The sequence below is a fragment of the Physeter macrocephalus genome, chromosome 7 (assembly GCF_002837175.3).
Source record: "Physeter macrocephalus isolate SW-GA chromosome 7, ASM283717v5, whole genome shotgun sequence".
NCBI classification, from domain to species: Eukaryota; Metazoa; Chordata; class Mammalia; order Artiodactyla; family Physeteridae; genus Physeter; species Physeter macrocephalus.
This window is the reverse complement of record NC_041220.1, coordinates 36,444,765-36,464,934: the sequence shown is the minus strand read 5'-3', so window position 1 is coordinate 36,464,934 and position 20,170 is coordinate 36,444,765. Positions and strand designations below refer to the sequence as shown.

Below are 20,170 nucleotides of genomic sequence, written 5' to 3'. Positions count from 1 at the left end.
GGTTGTCAACCATGCCTGTGTACCAGAATTACCTACGGCTCTTTGAAAACAATACTCAGTGCTTGGTCGTGACCTAAATGGGAAGGAAATCCAAAAAAGAGGGGGTATATGTATACGTATAGCTGATTCACTTTTCTGTACAGTAGTAACTAACACAACATTGTAAAGCAACTATATTCCAATAAAAATTAATTAAAAAAGAAAAAAACAATGCACATGCTTGGGTCCTGTCCATGGAGATTTTAATTCAGCAGGTCAAGAGAAAGAAAACCGGGAGAGTAAAGTTTTGTGTAAGCCACAGGAGACACATTTAAAGGAGGGACTTGTCGGCCTTGTCTAATGCAGCAGAGAGGCCAAACAAGACATGTATTAGAAGTGCCCTAAATATAGTTGCTGGAGACCCACTGGAGCCCTTGTGGGAGCATTGCCATTGTGGTGTGAGTGGGCCAGAGCATTTGCTGAAGTGAGTGGGGGGGTGGATGTTCTTATGACTCAAGGAATGGACTTTGTCAATTGAAGGGTTTATTGAACAGCTGTGGAGACCCCAGCTGAGGTTGGAACCTATAGGTTTGAAATGGTGCCAACCTGCATTAATTCAATACTGTTGTGGGACTTGGGGACAGAGAAATAAATAAAATACACAAGGATCTGACATTTTAGAGTAGGGGCAGACCAGATGGTAAACAGGTAACTAAATAAAGCGATGAAGTCTCTTAGCCACATTGGATCTGCATGAAAGTGAAGCTGCCCTCTGAGTCCCACTAGACTTTGGTTTGCACCTTATTGCAGCATTATTTATCTTGTAATTATTTTTTTAATTGTCTGTTTCCCTGACTAGATTGTAAGTTCTTCTAGATTAGGGAACTTTGTCTACCAGATTTTTCCTTGAATGCTTAATATGTATTCTTAATAGGTCTGGACGGCTTCTTTCTGGAATGCCAGCTGGAAAAATTTGGCTCTCATTCCCCCTTGTGAGAGTCCAGTACACCCCAATAATCTGCTTGTGTAGGGAGCAGATGACTGGATCCTCGCAAAGGCCAGGCAACTGGTTTGTCCCTACAACAGAAGAGTGATGTTAGATAAACCTTCAAAAATAATGAGAGAATTGAATGATTTAAACTGTTCACCTTTATGTTGGTTTAAAGATGGCTGGAAGAAACCAAAAGGTGATCAGCAGTGGATTTAATATATTTAGAATCCTGCAGGAAGTGAGGGAAAGCAATTTTTACGCAAACGTGAAGAGAAAGAGGTTAATATAATTTACGATGCAGTAATTTATTCATCCAATAATATAGAAGATAATTATGTATTTTTCCACCCTGAGACATTATACTTATTTTGTTTGTTTGTTTGTTTTTGCGGTACGCGGGCCTCTCACTGTTGTGGCCTCTCCCGTTGCGGAGCACAGGCTCCGGACGTGGAGGCTCAGCGGCCACGGCTCACGGGCCTAGCCGCTCCGCGGCATGTGGGATCTTCCCGGACCGGGGCACGAACCCGCGGCCCCTGCATCGGCAGGCGATCTCTCAACCACTGCGCCACCAGGGAAGCCCTATTCTTATTGTTTTAAGCCTCTGTCTGCAAGCTTAGCCCACAAGAAGAAATTTATATTCATTTAGATGCTTTACCTTGGGAACAGCTCTGTGGTTTGACATCCAGGCTTTCTGGAATTAATAGAGAGATTTCAGATTTTCTTTTTATTCAATTACTCTTTTAAAACGTGTTTTGATTTCAAAGATTACTCATCATAATTTTTAAAAAAGTTATGTCTAAAGAAAAAACTATAAAATTTAATAAAATTTAACTACTTTTTTGTATTTATCTTTAACTGCAATCAAATAGTACAAGGGATGGGCATAACACTTCCTAAAATTGACTAGGTAGGGACCTCTAAGATCTTAGGAGTCCAAATTATGGCGTTGGAAAATTTTGGAATTTTCAGTTCTAAAGGAAGCAGCATGAGCTCTGCCTCTCTCTCTTTATCTTTATTATGATTTTTTAAAATCAGATTAGCTGGAGACACTCATTGACGTTATAGTTTATTGATTTGCTGTATTTGGGGGCCAAAGTCATTTTGATATATGGCAATTTAAAATAATTGCTCTTCTCGAAATAGAAGGGAAATTAGCTGGCCAGGTGGATGAGCCTATTTAGGCAATATGTCTGCCTGTGTCAGTTCGCCGCCCCCAGCACCACTGGCTGGAGTCCCCATCAGGGACACAGACCCATGAGATCATCCCAGCAAGCTATAGATCTTGGATAAGTTAACTGGTCCGATTTTGCTTAGTAAGGAGGAGAGTGTCTCTGGAAAATGGGAAATTGGAATCTGTCACCTCTCAGCAAACCGATGAGTGATTGCTCTTATTTTGCATCTCTGTAGGGTTAGCACAGTTTATTAACTACTCCTCAGCCCTGAGAGTTTAGTGTCATTCCTATCTTATAGGCAAGAACCTGAGAAGTGTGTTGTGAAGCATAATTGTTGAAAACAAAGTGATGGTGAACAGTGTTCTGGAAGTCTTAGGACACTAGCCTTACCCACTGTGAGCAGGTATACGGATGGGGACGGGAGAGGATTTTCAAGGAGATGCTGGCTAGGATCCAAGGTCGGAAGTCAAAATGCTGGCAGGAAGTGGCTCAAAATACTTTATCTCTTATGACTGACTCTGGTTCCCCAGTTCCTGAAATCAAAATTCACAAATACCAATGCTGATGTTGCAAAAATGTGGCAATACTTTCAGTAATTCCTGATTTTGATTAGGAATTAATCACTGATGAACAAGAAATGCCAGAATTATCTCAGATAAACCATTTATTTATTAAAGAAACTTGCTGGAGGGAAGGTTCCAAGTTGTCAGTTATTGATTCATTCTTCTGAAAAAAGAAACTTTGGATAAAATAATCTTCCTCTCAAGGAAAAACTAGGAAATCATGAAGTTGGAAAAGACATTAAAGGTAGTCAACTCCAAACTGTCATTTCGTTTGAAGTTACTAGGTGATAATGAAAACACTCAGTACTAACTGGGCAGAAAATGACTACTTTGGTGATAAATAGTATTACTGAAGATGCGTTTTTAAACTGCAGGTCATGACCACTTAGTGGGTGCAGGCCAGCGTTAAAAAAAAAAAAAAAGAAAAATAATAGTACAAATTAGGAAATATCAGAGCACATGTCACATTGCAAGGGGAGGTAGGTGTCATGGAACTATTGTTCCAGCTACCTTATCTGTTATCTGTGCCTGTGTAGCTGCTTATGATATAAAATGTATTTCTTAGAGGGCGTCAGAAAAGTTTGAAATCTACCAGCGCATTTACATTTGAGAATGAAAGATGAAAGGAAAGAGATTCCTTGCCTGTGTCTTAGCAGGTTTCCAACCTCTTGGACCAGTAAACACCCCGCCCCGCGGCCCCCGCCCCCGCCCACGCTGAGTCGATTTCATGGACCATTATAGAACTTAGATTGTTTCCACACTCAGGATTTATTTCTCTCCACTATATAACCAGAACCCCATTTTCCGGCTGTTGGGCCAAACACTTTGCTTTAAAAGTAACCTTTGTGTTGTTCTTAACCTCCTTCCCAAAGACTCTGTTCTCTACCTCAGATAAATTGTGGCTACCTCTCAACTGTACCGCAAATGCTCATCTAGTTAAGGTTTTAACAATCGTGACTAGATTTTATTTGCACAGTATTCTTTTAACCTTTTAAACATGAGCGGGTTTTTGTTGTAGATATTTTTCTAAAACATTTTATACAAGGATAAAACTTCTAAAAATGTATTTCAATCAAAGGAAAAAAGTGATCCTGACATTGTGAGAAACACATTCTCTGAAATGAATCTGCCCACATTTCCAGCTGGAACTAATCCGTCGAGATACTGGTGGCTGGAAGCAAAACCAATGCTGTGATAACTCCGCCTTTGTAATGGGAACTTAAATGTTTGAGAGACAACAGAGGCACTGGAAACAAAGGTATTCGCTAGGGAGAAGGCAGGAAGGAGGACAAAGTGGCCTCGGCATGATCCAGGGATGTATTAATTTCTTATTGCTGCTGTAACAAATTACCACAAACTTCTCAGCCTAAAACAACACAAATGTATTATTTTTCAGTGTGGGAGGTTAGAAGTCCAACGCAGGTCTCAGTGGGCTAAAATCAAGGTGTTGACAGGGCTGTGGTCCTCGGTGCTCAGATGAGAATCCCTTTCCTTGCCTTTTCCAGCTTCTAAAGGCCGCCTGAGTTCTTTCCCTCACAGACCCTTTGCACTGACCTCTGCTTCCATTGTCCCATCTCCTTCCCAGACTCTAACCCTCTCATTTCCTTTTCTCACTCATACCATCCAGACAATCTCCCCATCTCAAGATCTGTAATTTAATGGCATCTGCAAAGTCCCCTTTGTCATGTAAAATTCTGGGGATTAGGGTATGGACATCTTCTTGAAGTGGGGGGGGGGGGCCGGGGATTCTTTTACCTACCTCAGGGGACTCTGGGGATGCCTGTCTAGTGGCAGGGGAAAGTGAGATTCTGAATCTGAATAATCCTTCAGATTACCTGGATCTGTGACTATGGCTTTACTGCTGGTGACATGCTTGCTGTGAAAGGGCTGTGTTACAGGAATCCTTCACTCTGGGCACCTGCGAAGTTCAAGGATTGGCAGCTGTGGCCACTCTGCAGCCTCGTACAGCTCTGCCTTGTCCCTCATGGGCTGCATTGCACACCTGCTCACAAATGAGCAACTCCCTGTCTGATTGCTGCTGATTGCTTCCGAGCTTTTAACATTCATCTGTGCCCCATGAAGGTCCTTCTTATTTGGGTTTTTAAACATCTCGTCTGTACTGCATTTTTTCTGCCTGTTATATTTAAGCTTCCCCATTATGCCTGGATTGGAGATGAAGGATTAAAAGAAGGAAAGAACAGTGAATAAAACTCACAGGTGAAGCAGGTGAATAAAAACACATGAGAAGAGAGGCTGAAGGCCTTCAAAGGAGAACTTGAAGATAAAGCACACAGCAAAAACTCGGAAGCTGGGTTTATAATAAAGGGTTAGAGATAAAAGCCCATTAACGCAGAGGGGAAAACAATATACATTTGGAGACACAGGAAGTGGTCTTTCCAGAGAAGGTCCTGCAAAGGCAGTGGTGTCCCTGCTGTAGGAGCACTGTAGTTCAGTTGATCGCTAAAACACTCAGGGTACAGTGGTCAGAATGGAGATCGCTGACCGTGGGATTCAGGCCTGCTTTCCTGCAGGACTATGGTTTATTAATTGAATGCATCTTGCCAAGCCAAGAGCTTCTGGAATTTCATTCCTCTGTTTTTCTCTCTTTTTTTGCACTGGATACAAATAGTTATGGGAAATAAGAAATCAGCAGTCAGCAGAAAAATGTTGAGGGGCACCTGAACTTATGAAGCAGTTTCTACCACAGCCCCTCCAGGGATGGCAATCCTGTTTTCTGGGGAGAAGAGACTCTCCCAGGACCTCAGGGTTCTAGAGCTCTCAAAGTCTGTGGCTTCTCAAAGCATAGGCTCTCTCCTTAGGATTTGCTTGGACTGCAATTTAAAAAGTCCTTAAAAGTATTAAGCACTGATTCACTCCTTATAAATTATAGTAGCTGTAAGAAACTCTGTATGCCTAGAAGTGGAAAAATTCAATGATTATTTAATTTGTGTAAATATGTGCCTAATTTTCAAGTTTGTTTCAGGACCGATAGTAGTATTTTTATTATGAATTGCTGAAAAATTTTTGGAAAATGTAATGAAAATGTTGCCTTAAACACAAAAGATGTTTATGTCAAAAAAAATGATGGACACGTGGAAAATGTAAATTGTGATGTTAGAGATAAGTTTTTTCCTTAATTCACATGTGTTCAGAAAGGCCTGGAACATTCCTATTGTGATTGTGCTACTGTGTTGTTGATCATACTAATGAATAAGGTTGACATTCAATTTTGCATTTCTCTTTGCAGACACACACTGCTAAATCTAAAGAGGGCAAAACCCTCAGATCCTGTGTGACCCAGGCAAACTTAATCAACCAGCAGTGCTGCCAGATCCACATATGTTCCATGAGAAAAATAACCGAGACACTGACATGGCCAAAATCTGTGGCACAAGTTTTCTTACCAAATGTCTGTGTATTGAGGGAGTTTCTCATAGATAATATCTGTACCCAGTTCATCCCCATCTGTGGGTGCTAATTGTGAACCATCTTGAAACCAGCAGGATCTATTTATTTCCAAAATAACTGTGTCTTGATCAAATAGGATTCATGTGTCTGTCGTACTGCAGAGACACACTGGGCCGGATGTGGCTCTTTTCCCTGACTGCCTTGACTCAATGGGATCCAGGCGTTTTCCAACTGAACAGCTGTGGCTTGGGGAGAATCCAGGTGTTTTTCTCACTGAATATTTGTGGGATTGGCAGGGCTCTGGGTATTTCCTTTGCTTTCTCTTGCCTGGAATTATTATAACATACATTATGTATATGTATTTCAGTGAACTTTGCTTTGTCCCAGGAAACAGATCAGGTTCCTTTACTTCACACAAAGAGCAATTACACCTAGAAAAATATGGGCAGGATTAAATACTATTTATCTTTTTCTTCACTAGCTATATCCTTCATGCTGTCTTAAACAAATACATGAATATTCTAAAAATTCCTTTGAGTGAAAGCTAGTCAATTACCTTTCCACACTGAATAATTATCTACTTACAAGGCATTGCTTTATTGGAATGGGGGTGTCAAACCTGTTCAGACATCGACTTGTTAACAACCTGTTGGACTTGGCTTTGATTGCTGATTGAAAAAGTAAGTCAGCCTCACTATATTTGGCAATGCATAGACCCTGTTAGAAAATGGTGTGTGGTTTTGGTTTCCACATCTTATACAGTATACAGGGAAATTGGAAAGAGTTCAGAGAACAGAAACAAAATGATTAAAGGGTTGGGGAAATAAGAAGCTAGGATCATTTCATCTAAAGAAAGGCTTTCAGGGAAAGCAAGATGGGGTGTGTGTGTGTGTGTGTGTGCGTGTGTGTGCCAAAGACAGAGTCAGAAAAGCCAAATCTTAAAGGCTATGTGTTTGAGCAGGTTTGATTGGCCTTTGTAGGCCATCTGGAGCCTGGCGAAGGGAGTGGGAAGTTGGTCTGCCTTACCAATTACTGGGAAGGAGAATAAGCAATTTATGGCCGAGAGGGGGACTTGGGGGAAATCGGGCAGGAATTACTTTAGCTAGGGGTTCTGTCTCAGACCTACTTATACTATAATCTTCAAATGTAGGGAGAACTTTAGCATGTAATTCCAGCGTCTACAGATTTGAAAAATATGATTTGATATAATATATCTAAATCTACTCAATGATAAGCCGTGTTATTCTTCCCTTCAACTACATGATGAAATGTTGCTATAAAGAAATTATTGACCAGTTTTTCTTCTTCTTCCTGAAGAATCAGAGGAAATAACTATATATTGATACCAAAAACAGAGACTAATACTCCAGAAAATTAAATCATATTCTGTTGGGTTTAGAAAATAGAATGGGTGCATACACAGAATCAGTTCTCAACACCAAAAAAGAGGGAAAAGACTATCACCTATCTCTCTGGGATGGCTTAGGTCCTAAGGTAGGGAGGTGTGCCTGATTACCTATCATGTGATTACCTATCTGGACAAGATCCCCATCATGTCCAGGATCATAATTTTAAACCTTTAAGAACACAAAATATATGCAGATACGAAATACAGACTATGATATTAGACACTAAATCGTTTCCTCTTATAAAGCTCTGTATCAGTCAGAGTTCTCCAGAGAAACAGAACCAAGAGACATGTAGTAATTGGCTTAAAGGATTGTGAGGGCTGGCAAGTTCAAAACTGGTAGGGCAGGCCCGCAGGCTGGAAGCTCAGGCAGGATTTCTAAGTTACAGTCTTGAGGCAGAATTCCTGGAAAACCTTAGATTTTGCTCATAAGGCTCTCAACTGACTGGGTGAGGGCCACCAGATTACCAAGAGTAATCTCCTTCACTTAAAGTCAACTCCTCAGAGATCTTAATCACAACTACAGAATATCTTCACAGCAACATTTAGATTAGTGTTTGAGCAAACTAGGCACCATAGCCTAGCCAAGTTGACATATAAAATTTAACGACCACAAGCTCCAAACACTCTTTAGTTCATCTTTTTAGAAAGATGACATATGAACCAAAGATGGCAAGTGTAGTCCCTAAAATCATACTGTCCTCCTGACCTCAGAGGGTCCTCCCCTTGGGGGAGAGGAAGGGAAGAAACCCTCCATGTCCCACACAATCCTCCTCACTTGGCTTTAAGTACCATTTCTAAATAGTTCATTTCTTTCTGTTGAGTTCCAAGTAGCCACTTCATTGTGGCTCTTCTCCTGTGCCATCCCACCATTCACCCAAGCATGCTGTCCAAAGTTCTTCTTTCTGTAGTTCTCCCAGGTCTTTCCAAAACTCTTACTATCTCACTGTATGGATTTCAATGAGAATTCAGAAGCAAGACAATCTGCTTTAAGCAGAGAATCACAAGAGATGATAAATGACCAGTGAAGAGCTCAGAAGACCATGGACACCATGTATACCACCACTTATACCTATGTGACTTTGATGAAGTTACTTGTGATGCCCTGAACCTCAGTTTCTTCATCTGTAAGATGGGGATAATAATTATAATTCCTTTCCTGAAGGGTTAATGTGAGATGCTTTGAGCCCTTAGTATCTATTTAGACCATTTAAGTTAACTGTTGCAAAGTGAAGGATTATGTACAGTCTGGGAGAAAATGTTTTTGACAATGGACTTCCTGTACTACCTAAACCAAGTAACACCAGGGGAAGATCTGCTCTGAACCTTTCTGCCCATGATAGTTTCTGTTCATGAATCTAGAAATTTTACTTCTTCCCTCTCTACACACTCAAGGGGGCTATGAAGTCAGAGTTTGATATTACTGATAATCCCCAAACACTTCACCCCTAAAATATTTAATCACACAAATAACAGAGGGCAAGAGAAATAATATTTACTGGATGTTTTCTGTGTATTAATCCATGTACATTGTCTCGTTTAAGGCTCATAACATCCCTGTAAATTATATATTATAATCCTCAATTTGCAGAAGGGAAAACTGAGGCTTAACGAGGTTGAAATAACTTGCCCAAAATTATAGAGCAGAACTGGGGTTGCCCAGCTTCAAAACCCAAATTCTTGCCAGTTACATCCTGCTGCTTTTCTCAAGGGGGCAGATCTGGACCTATTTCTTGCAGGCTGTTAGCTCCTGTGCTATCTAAAATTTTTTTTTTTTGCATATTTGAGAAATGCTCTTATTTCTTTCACTCTACTAAATTGAATTCTTAATTCTAGAAGGCTGCTCAGGACATTCAATGAAGGACATTGTGAAATGGACAGGAGACCTTGAGTTGCACATACTGAAAGAGAAAGCCTAAAAGTGAGTAGGAAAATAGATGTTTCAAGTTCCTGATTTTCCATTTGTTTCTAAACTAAACCACTATTTACAATGAATGTGTTGGTGAAAGATGTGGAAAAACTAGCTGCTTTTCCTTTATTTTTAGACTCAGGTAAATATTTGATAGCAGTACAGTTTGCAAAATAAATTGAAGAGGTTCAAAAATCAGTTCAAAAAGCTCCATAGAATGTTCCAAATGAGTAAATTGAGAAGATACGATTCATCACAATAAAAGATCTCATGTTAGTTAATTCTGAGTTCTGGCCTCAAACTCCTCCTTCAACAGATTATCCTTCCATCTACTCTTTAGTTCAACCAGCCACCCATTCAGTCATCTATCCCATAGATATTTAGTGAATAAAGACTCACCATGTGATAGGTACGCCTCTAGGTTCTGGGATAAAGCAGCACTTAAAGTGCATGAATAGGGTTGAGATCACAATAATCTAATAAACAAATGAATAAAACAAGCTAATTTCAGGTGCTGATAGGTGCTGTGAATGAAATCAAATATGAGGATACAGAGTTTAAGGTGGAGAAGCTACTTGAGGTAGGTAGGGTGGTCAAGGAACGTCTCGAAACAGTTAGTATTTGAGTTGAGGCCTGAATGAGAAACAGCCAAATCTTCACAAAGCAGAAGAAAGAACTCCCAGGCACAGAAAAGTTCTCACAATTCAAATGTACTGTCTTGGTCTGTTCAGGCTGCTGTAACAAAGTGCTACAGACTGGGGGCTTATAATCAACAGACACTTATTTCTCACAGTTCTGGAGGCTGGAAGTCTGCGATCAGGGTGCCAGCACAGTCGAGTTCTGTTGCAGGCCCTCTTCCTGTTTGTGGACTGTTGGCTTTTTCTACCTTCACATGGTGAAGAGCAGAGAGCTGCAAGATCTCTCCTCACTCATATAAAGGCACTAATCCCATGACCTCATGTAATCTAATCACCCCAAAGACCTGGCCTCCTAAAGCCAGGGGCAGGGTAGGATTTTAACATACGAATTTTGAGGGAGATACAAACATTCAGTCCACGACAGGGACTAAGATCAGAAAGAAGGCAGGAAAGCAGGATGTACAGCTTTGAGGTCAGAAAGGTGGATAGGGCCATATTAGGTAGAGACCTGCACTGTTTGAAGGAGTCTGAATTATAATCCAGGTATAATGGAAATATACTGACAGGTTCTAAGCAGGGGGTTGACGTGATTTGAGTTAGTTTTAAAATATCATTCTGGATGCTTGCTTGATAATTACTTGCAAAGGGGCAAGGGTGGAGGCAGGGGCCTAGTTAGGGTGAGACTGCAAAGGCTGAGGAGAAAGGAGACCCTAAAGACTGGTTAACAAATCTCCTCAATGGTGAGGAGATTCATTGGTGAAGGGATGCTGAATTTATTTCAATAATGTCTCCATTTATGTGCAATGTGTCTGCTGTAAAATACATTGTTTTATTATTATTTTATCAGACATGGAGATGATGGTGTGGTTGTAGGTCAGCAGTTATATATGCTAAAAAGGCATCTTGCTGTTGCTGTAAGGAACCGCTAGGCAGGGCTTTTGGTCCTCCCGAAAGGGGAGCAACGGTATCAAGGAAATTAATTCTTACCTCTGGCGTAAAAGCAAAATTGCAGAAACCATTTGCTAAACTTGGCCAGCCATCCTTAAGAGGGCAGAGAGCCCCTCCTCAGGCATTTTTTATTAGAGGCAATTTATCAGTTTTTACCTATCATGACGGATAACTGAAGAGAAACCCCCGACTATGGGAATTTATTGGCGTTCTTCTTGGGCCCAGACACAAGCTATTTTGAAAGTGGTATCAATAGTTGCCCTGACAGCAAACTGCCCTGCTCAGCGGCGATGGTGGAGCGCGGGGAGGTGATGGCCCTCAGGCACCCCGTCTTTCTGCCCATAAGTCAGCATCGTAAACCATTCTGGAAGTGTCGTGATGGCGCTGAATGCATAAAAAGTGTTCGCAAGCCGAACCTATTGTCGTCATTCCTGGCAGCAGAGGGGACAGACCAGCCGCTCTCACGTCGCCGAGTGGTAGCGCGGCGTAATAACGCGTGGTTTGCACCATGTGTGTCACAGATTTCTCGGGGTTTCTCGAGGGTTTTTCCAATTTCCGCCTCCCCCTGCCTTTGCAGTCATCCTGGCCCCAGCTGTGCATCGGCCTTTGACTCCATCTGTCCTTCCGCTGGGAACGGGTCTCTCTCGCCACATGGAGCACACGTTTGGCTCCCCGGTGTGATGATAACCCCCACCCTCTCTGCTCAGCCGGAGCCCAGCGTCAGGCCGGCTGCAGGGTCCGTCGAGGAGATGGAGGGGGGAGAGCGTGGAAAGGCTGCCGCCTCACCTTCCCCCACCCCTCGCCACTTTGCACGCACAGCCCCGGCCGACGCCTCGCCTGCGCGACCTTCACCCGCCCCACAGTCCAAATCTCCGGGTCCTTTCTCGTTTGCCTCCCTCTGCTCCGTCCCCAGCCCAGCCACGAACGGGCCCCACCGCAGCGGCGCCTCGCAGGTGGGAGTTGGCCCGGGTGTGCGCCGCGTCACGACGCGGGGAGGAGAGCCCTCAGGGGGCTGGGCCGGAGGGGAGCCTCGCGGTCCCCGGCGCCCCGAGACGCGGCGGGTGCGGCCGCCCCCAGAGTCGCTGACTATGCCGCGGCTTCCTCCCTCCCTCCCTCCCTCCCTCCCTCCCGCTGCGGCCCCGCGCGCCCTTGCTCCCGGCCTCCAGCCCTTACTCCACCCCCTTCCCCGGCCCGACCCCCAGCCTCTCCGGGTGTGTGCGCTTTAAATAATTTCATTCTTTTTGGCAAAAGCATAATGCACCTGACTTTTACCAGGGCGAAACAGCCGAGAAGAACAAGGAACAGATGTAAAAAGAATAAAAGGAGAGAGGAAAAGAGATGAGACTCGTTTAAAGAAATCCAGGGGCTGAAGAGGTGGCTGCAGCAGCAGAGGCAGCTGGAGCTTCCCTCCCTGTCTGCGCGAGCTGCGGGCGGAGGACGTTTTCACCAGTTGCAGATGTAACCTCGGGAACTCCTGGGTCTGTTGGTTTTGTTTGCCAAACAAAGTCTTTTCTTCTTTGGCTCAGACACTGAAGAGGCTCCTGGATTTTTCTGCCATCGCGCCACAACCTGGCAGTTTCCCGGGAGCCCTCCCAAGGAGCTGGCGGAGAAATGAGCCCTTCTGGGCGGAGGATGGGCGAAGGGCGTCAGCAGCTCGGTGCTCCGGCCGGGAAGCGCCTCCTGCTCCCCGGGAGCAGAGGGTCACCCAGCGGGTTGCCGGGCAGCGGCGGCGCCGGGGCGCAGCGCTTCCTGCTCGGGCTCTTCGTGCACGCGTGGCTGTGGGCGGCCTCGGGCTCGTCTGCCCAGGTGTTCAACCTCAGCCTTTCCGTGGACGAGGGCCTTCCTCCAGACACTCTAGTCGGCGACATCCGCGCGGGGCTGCCGGCCACGCAGCAGCAGCAGGAGGGGGGCGGCTTCTTTCTGTCTGAGGATTCGGATGACTCCCCGTTGCTGGACGACTTCCACGTGCATCCGGACACAGGCATCATCCGCACGGCGCGGCGCCTGGACCGAGAGCGGCGGGACCACTACAGCTTCGTGGCCGCCACGCTGCTGGGCGCGGTGGTGCAGGTGGAGATCCGCGTCAACGACGTGAACGACCACTCGCCCCGCTTTCCCCGCGACTCCCTGCAACTTGACGTCTCCGAGCTCAGCCCGCCAGGTACAGCCTTCCGCCTGCCAGGCGCCCAAGACCCGGACGCCGGGCTGTTCAGCATACAGGGCTACACCCTGGTGCAACCGTCCGACTTTTCTGAGGACCCCGCAGGACCATTCTTCCAGTTGCGCTACGGGGCCCCGGTGTCACCAAAGTCGCCGCCCTCCTCGTCGCCCCTTGAGCCCTTAGACCTGGTGCTGCTGCGGCGCTTGGACCGAGAGGCGGTGGCAGCACACAAGCTGCAGATCGAGGCGTGGGATGGCGGTCGCCCGCGGCGCACGGGCAGCCTGCGGGTGGACCTGCGCGTGCTGGATGAGAACGACAATCCACCCGTTTTTGACCAGAGCGAGTACCGCGCCGCCGTGCGCGAGGACGCACTGCCGGGCGCCGAGGTGTGTCGCGTGCGCGCCACCGACCGTGACCTGGGGCCCAATGGCCACGTGCGCTACAGAATCCGCTCCCGGCAGGCGCCCGGGACGGTTGGCAGTGGCGGGCCACTGGACGACGCGCCCTATTTCGCGGTGGAGGAGATGAGCGGGGTGGTGCGGGTGCAGAGGCCGCTGGACCGCGAGGCTCAGGCCTGGCACCAGCTGGTGGTGGAGGCCCGCGACGGAGGTGCCGAGCCCGAGGTTGCCACCGTGCGCGTGTCCATCGCGGTGCTGGACGTGAATGACAACTGGCCCGCCATTCATCTGCTCTTCCTCACCGAAGGAGGCGCCGCGCGCGTCTCTGAGGGCGCTCGAGTCGGCGACTATGTGGCTCGGGTCTCCGTGTCCGACGCGGACGGTGACCCAGAGAAGGAAGAGGAGGCCGCCGGGGAACTCGGTATGGGCCTCGGGGGCGGGAGCATCTCGCTGGCCTTGGAGGGCGGTGAGGGAGCCTTTGCGCTGCGGTCTGGAGGCTCCTCAGGAGTATTTTTCCTTTGCGTCGAGGGGCCCCTAGACAGGGAGAGCAGAGACCTGTATGATTTGCGACTGGTGGCCACGGATGCGGGAACCCCGCCGCTGAGCACGGAGGAGACGCTGCTGCTCCGGGTCGCTGACCTCAATGACCAGCCGCCTCTCTTCAGCCAGGAGCATTACCGGGCCTCAGTGTCCGAGGCCGCGGCCCCCGGTACCGCGGTAGTGTGCGTCAGCGCCTCCGATGAGGATGAGCCTGGCACAGACCACGCCCGGCTGCGCTACGCGCTGGTCCCTCTCTCAGCGCGCTGCAGCCCGGAGGCTCTGAGGCCCGCCGCTGAGTGTGGAACGTCCTTCATCATCGATCCTGAAATTGGTGTGATTAGCACTACCCGGAGTCTGGACCGAGAGGTCCAGGAGGCCGTAGAGCTGACAGTGGTGGCCCAAGACCTCGGAGAGCCCCCGCTCTCTGCCACCTGCCTTGTGAGCATCGCCGTGGGAGACGTGAATGACAACGAGCCCATCTTCCTGAAGCAGGTGTACAACGCCACCCTTCTGGAACATACCCCAGTCGGACACTGCTTTCTGCAGGTGAGTGCATCAGGCCTGTCGATCCACGGGAGGCCTGGGAAGGGATGGAGAGGTTGTGATTAAGTACAGGGAAGGAGAATTGTGATGTGGAGAGTTATACCCAAGCTCAGAAGGCAGGGGACATGGGCTCTGGTTCCTCCTCTGCAGGGAGATGAATGGGTGCCCTCTGGTCACCTAACTTTTCTGAATGGTCTCTAAGGTCTTTTCTACCTCACATGATATCTGGATCTTGATTTTGCTTATGGAATGCTGATAGTCTTCAGTCTGTATATGAGCACCCAAATAGGTTTGGGAGGAACAACCCATTCTCGGTTTTACTTTTTAACAGTGTGCAAATGGCAATGTGGCATATATTTGAGGATCATTATGTGGCCACCTGGGGAAGTGAGGTGGCCCTCACACATTGGTTTTTCAGGTAAACAAGTGTATGCCTTTAAACACTGAAACTGTTTGAGTAACTATTTCCAGAGACTTTTTACACATTGTCCTAACTTCTCTGGAAGTTTACAAGAGATAGTTGAGGACATCAAGTCACTTTTACCAGTTGCGGGCTGAACTCCTCCAGTGCTGCCTTCTGGATTCAGGAGTAGCGGGGCTCAATCATCCTTTATAAAATGGATGATATCCTTTATAAACGGATCTCAGAATGTTGTGATGTGCACCCTTCTAGCAGTACTCCTTATGGCTTCCAATTTCTTAGTATTTATCTGATGTGAGATAAACTAGATTTCCAAGACTGGTTTATTTACTCCAAGATAATTTGAGTAAATAAATAGAGCCTGAGAGGCTAACTAGTGAGTGAAGCTCTAAAACTCCATTTAGCTCTCAAGCTGTGTTGTTTTAAGACCTCTAGGGCTTATTTTTTTGGTTCTCCGGTGGAGGTGGGGCAGGCAGGGTGAGGCTTTAGCCTTGATAAGTCATGTCTCAATAACCTTTAGATAAGTAAGATGCCACTGTATTTTAAAAATGAGTTACCTGACTTCTCTCTTTTTTAATCCTTTGGCTCTGTGGGTAATAATAATCTCCATCCCTTTCTCTGGCATGACTGATGACTCATTGAGTTGCTAGGTTATTAAAAGAAGGCTTGAAAATCAATTAATGCTTGCTGCTGAAACAGATCCACAAATGCCGATGAATAACATAATGGAAGTTTATTTACATCTCAAGCAGAGTCTGATAGGATGCAGGTTGATTGGTCCTTCTTCATCCAAGGTAGGGCCAGGGCTGGGAGTGACTTAGATCAGGTCCACCAATGTCCCATTGGTCAGAGCTTAGCCACGTGGCCTTAGGTGTACTGCAAAGGTGGCTGAAAAATGGAGAGGAGCGCATGCTGCCAGTGGGCACCAATTGTGTCTCCCATGGATGTTGAAAACTGAAGTCATGATAGATGAGAGGTTGGATTAGAAAATTTCTAAAATTTCTTCCATCTGGAAGACCTTAAGGATCTTGGTGCGAAACAGTACAACTGGACTCTATTTGAAGGAAAATAAGCAGGGTAAATTACTTATGATTCCTTTGATTAGAACCTGTCTTTTTACAGTTGTTTCTAAAATTGTGAGATGATTCTGCCATGAGGTGTGAGTTTATCCCATTATTATGACTTGGTATGTGGCAGATCCATTATGGTGAGCTGAACTTGGCTCAAGTGCAAGACTGCATCTTCAATCGCAAAAAACCTTTCAGGTTGCCAAGTATTGTTATAGGTAGTATTAAAGCGTGCTGATTAGAATTTCTGGAAATTCCAACAATCTAGCCACTCAAGATTGCAGACACATTCTTATACGCTGGGCTCTCTGACCTCACCATAGCAGCTTTGTGAACTTTCTGTGCTGCATCGCTCTCTGGCTGACTCTGTCCCCCAAGTCTCACCCAGAGTGTCTTCCATCTTTTTGCCATCTCTTTAGTCTCAATCTTTCTTTATACCACTTTGTAAAAACAAACCTCCCCCACTCCCTTTGGATCTCATGGCCTCTCCTTTCTTCCAGGGCTTTGTTTAATTACATTATATCAATTCTTACTGTTGAACCTTTCTGTTGCCATTTACCCGTTTCCTCCCTTTAGACCTCATCTCTGCTCAATTCTCCTTTCTCAGAATCATAAAAAACCAAAATGAGAAATGACAGGAAAAAAAAAAAAGTTCTTTCCTGGATTCCCTGTAAGGGAATACCATGTCACCTAATAAAGCCTGAGACTTCTAGGTGTCTTGGTGGTTACTCCACAACACTAATCCCTGGGCTTATTCCACTCTTATTATGCTCCTACTACCACGCCAGGGCAGCCATCCTCACATCCCCCAGTGCTGGCTGAACCCTTCCATGTTCCATAGTTCTTTGGAACTTTCCAAAGACTTTAAATGTGGGGCCGAACAAAGGGATTTAATACAGAGGACAAGAATTGGTAGCAGCCTGAGATGGGTGACCTCTAGCCCCAAAGGGTTTTCACAACCTTGTGGGCACTTGTCTGGATTTCTTAGTTCCTTGCTCTCCACTGCCCCCCAGGTGGAGAGCCCCTTCTTGACAACCTGCCCCTCGGGAGCTCCTTTCAGCATCTCTTGATGTTTCCGTGGTCAAGGCAGTTGCTCCTGTGTTTGCCTCTGAGTTCTAGTGTCTGGCCTGAAAGACTCTCTTTTTCTTCAGATTACTGTCAAAGAGACTAACCTCAGCCTCTCTTGGCGGTGAGACTGCCACTGTCTGCCCCACGCTAAATCCAACCATGTGAACTACACTGACAGCCTTTATCTTGTTGTTGTATTTATAAATTTATTTATTTTTATTTGTTTATTTTTGGCTGCGTTAGGTCTTCGTTGTGGTGCGTGGGCTTCTTCTTACAGTGGCTTCTGTTGTGGAGCACGGGCTCTAGGTGCGCGGGCTTCAGTAGTTGTGGCACGCAGGCTTCAGTAGTTGTGGCACGAGGGTTCAGTAGTTGTGGCACATGGGCTTAGTTGCTCCGCGGCATGTGGGATCTTCCCGGATCGGGGCTCGAATCCGTGTCCCCTACATTGGCAGGGGGATTCTTAACTACTGCGCCACTTTATCTTGTGACCAGATCTTCAAACAATGTAACTGCAGCCTTCATACCTGAATTACACACGTTGCATGACAAGATTATTCTCTTTTACTCCCCCAAATATCAGTACTGTATTCATTCACTAATTCATTTGCTTAATCAGACAACAACATTCATTGAATAAACAACATTCCATGAACAGTATTTATGGGGTACGTATTACATTCCAGGAACTCGTGCTGGTGCTGGGGAGGCAGCGGTGAGGCCAGGTCCCTGTGCCAGCCAAGTGTAGAGTCCCAAGTCCTCCATCCCCTGTCTCCTTCCCTCCTCCATGTGAAGGCATATGCCCCGCCCCCACTTGCTGAAGTTACCATCCATCACCATACAAAGTTGTGATGTTATCAACTATATTTCCTGTACATTACATCCCCAAGACTTATTTATTTTATAAGTGGAAGCTTGTACCTCTTACTCCGTTCACATATTTCACCAGTTCCCCCACCCCACTCCCCTCTGGCAACCACCAGTTTGTTCTCTGTACCTATAAGTCTGTTTCTGTTTTGTTTTTTTGTTTGCTTTGTTTTTTAGATTACACATACAAGTGAAATCACATGGTATTTGTCTTTCTTTTTCTTACTTATTTCACTTACCATAATACCCTCTGTATCTGTCCATGTTGCCACAGATCGCAAGATTTCATTCTTTTTTATGGCAGAATAATATTCCATTGTATATATGTGTATATATGTGTGTATATATATCTCATCTTTTTTACCCGTTCATCTGTTGATAGACACCTAGTTTGCTTCCATATCTTGGCTATTGTAAATAGTGCTGCAATGAACATAGAAGTACATGTATCTTTTCGAATTAGTGTTTTCATTTTCTTTGGATAAATACCCAGAAGTGGAATTGCTGGGTCATATGGTAGCTCTATTTTTAGTTTTCTGAGGAGGCTCCATACTGTTTTCTGTAGTGGCTATACCAGTTTACAGTCCCATCAACAGTGCACGAGGGTTCCCTTTTCTCCACATCTTGTCTTTTTGAAATAGCCATTCTGACAGGTATGAGGTGATCTCACTGTGATTTTAATTTGCATTTTCCTGATTATTAGTGATGTTGAGCACCTTTTTGTGTGCCTGTTGGCCATCTGTATGTCTTCTTTGGAAAAATATCTATTCAGGTCCTCTGCCCATATTTGACTGGGTTGTTTGTTTTTTAGCTATTGAGCTGTATGAGTTCTTTACATATTTTAGATAGCAACCCCTTATCAGATACAGTTTGCAGATATTCTATTCAATAGATCACCTTTTAGTTTTGTCAGTGGTTTCCTTCACTGTGTGAAAGCTTTTTAGTTTGATGTAGTCCCATTTGTTTATTTTTGCTTTTGTTGCCCTTTCTGGAGGAGACATATGCCAAAAAATATCTCTAAGACTGATGTCAAAGAGGTTACTACCTATGTTTTCTTCTAGGAGTTTTATGGTTTCAAGTCTTACATTTAAGTCTTTAAAACCATTTTGAGTTAATTTTTGTATACGGTATAAGAAAGTGGTCCACTTCCATTATTTTACATGTGGCTGTCCGGTTTTCCCAACACTGTTCAATTATTGAAGAGACTATCTTTTCCCCATTGTATTCTTACCTCCTTGACCATATGAGCATGGGTTTATTTCTGGGCTCTCTATTCTGTTCCATTGTTTTGTGTGTTTGTTTTGGTATCAGTGCCATAGTGTTTTGATTACTGTAGCTTTGTAGTATAGTTTCAAGTCTGGGAGTGTGACACCTCCAGCTTTGTTCTTCTTTCTCAAGATTGCTTTGTATATTTGGGGCCTTTTGTGGTTCCATACACATTTTAGGATTATTTGTTCTAGTTCTGTGAAAAATGCCATTGATATTTTGATAGGGATTGCATTGAATCTGCAGATTATTTTGGGTAGTATGGATATTTTAATGATACTGATTTTTCCAATCCGTGAGCATGGTGTATCTTTCCATATGTTTGTGTCATCTTCAGTTTCTTTCATCAGTGTCTCATAGTTTCCAGAATACAGGTTTTTCACCTCTTTGGTCAAATTTATTCTTAGGTATTTTATTCTTTGATGCAATTGTTAATGGGGTTGTTTTCTTAATTTCTCTTTCTGATAGTTCTCTTTCTTTTTCTCTCTTTCATTATTAGTGGGCGGAAATGCAACAGATTTCTATATCTGCATCTTTACTGAATTCATTTATTAGTTCTAATAGTCTTTTGGTGGAGCCTTTTGGGTTTTCTATTTTTTTTTTTTTTTTTTTTTTTTTTTTTTTTTTTGGTACGCAGGCCTCTCACTGTTGTGGCCTCTACCATTGCGGAGCACAGGCTCCGCGGCCATGGCTCACGGGCCCAGCCGCTCCGCGGCATGTGGGATCTTCCCGGACCGGGGCACGAACCCGTGTCCCTTGCATCGGCAGGCAGACTCTCAACCACTGCGCCACCAGGGAAGCCCTGGGTTTTCTATTTATTGTATCA

The 20,170-nt window shown here is 45.1% G+C and overlaps 1 protein-coding gene across 2 annotated transcripts in view; it reads left to right on the top strand.

The window, feature by feature from the left end:
- Positions 1-12,627: 12,627 nt before the first annotated feature.
- DCHS2 (dachsous cadherin-related 2) overlaps positions 12,628-20,170 on the top strand; it is a 299,819-nt gene continuing 292,276 nt past the window's right edge. For both annotated transcript variants that reach the window (XM_024126701.2, XM_024126700.2), the window contains exon 1: positions 12,628-14,661. In XM_024126701.2, the coding sequence (XP_023982469.1) occupies positions 12,628-14,661 (2,034 nt within the window). The remainder of the gene's footprint in view (positions 14,662-20,170) is intronic.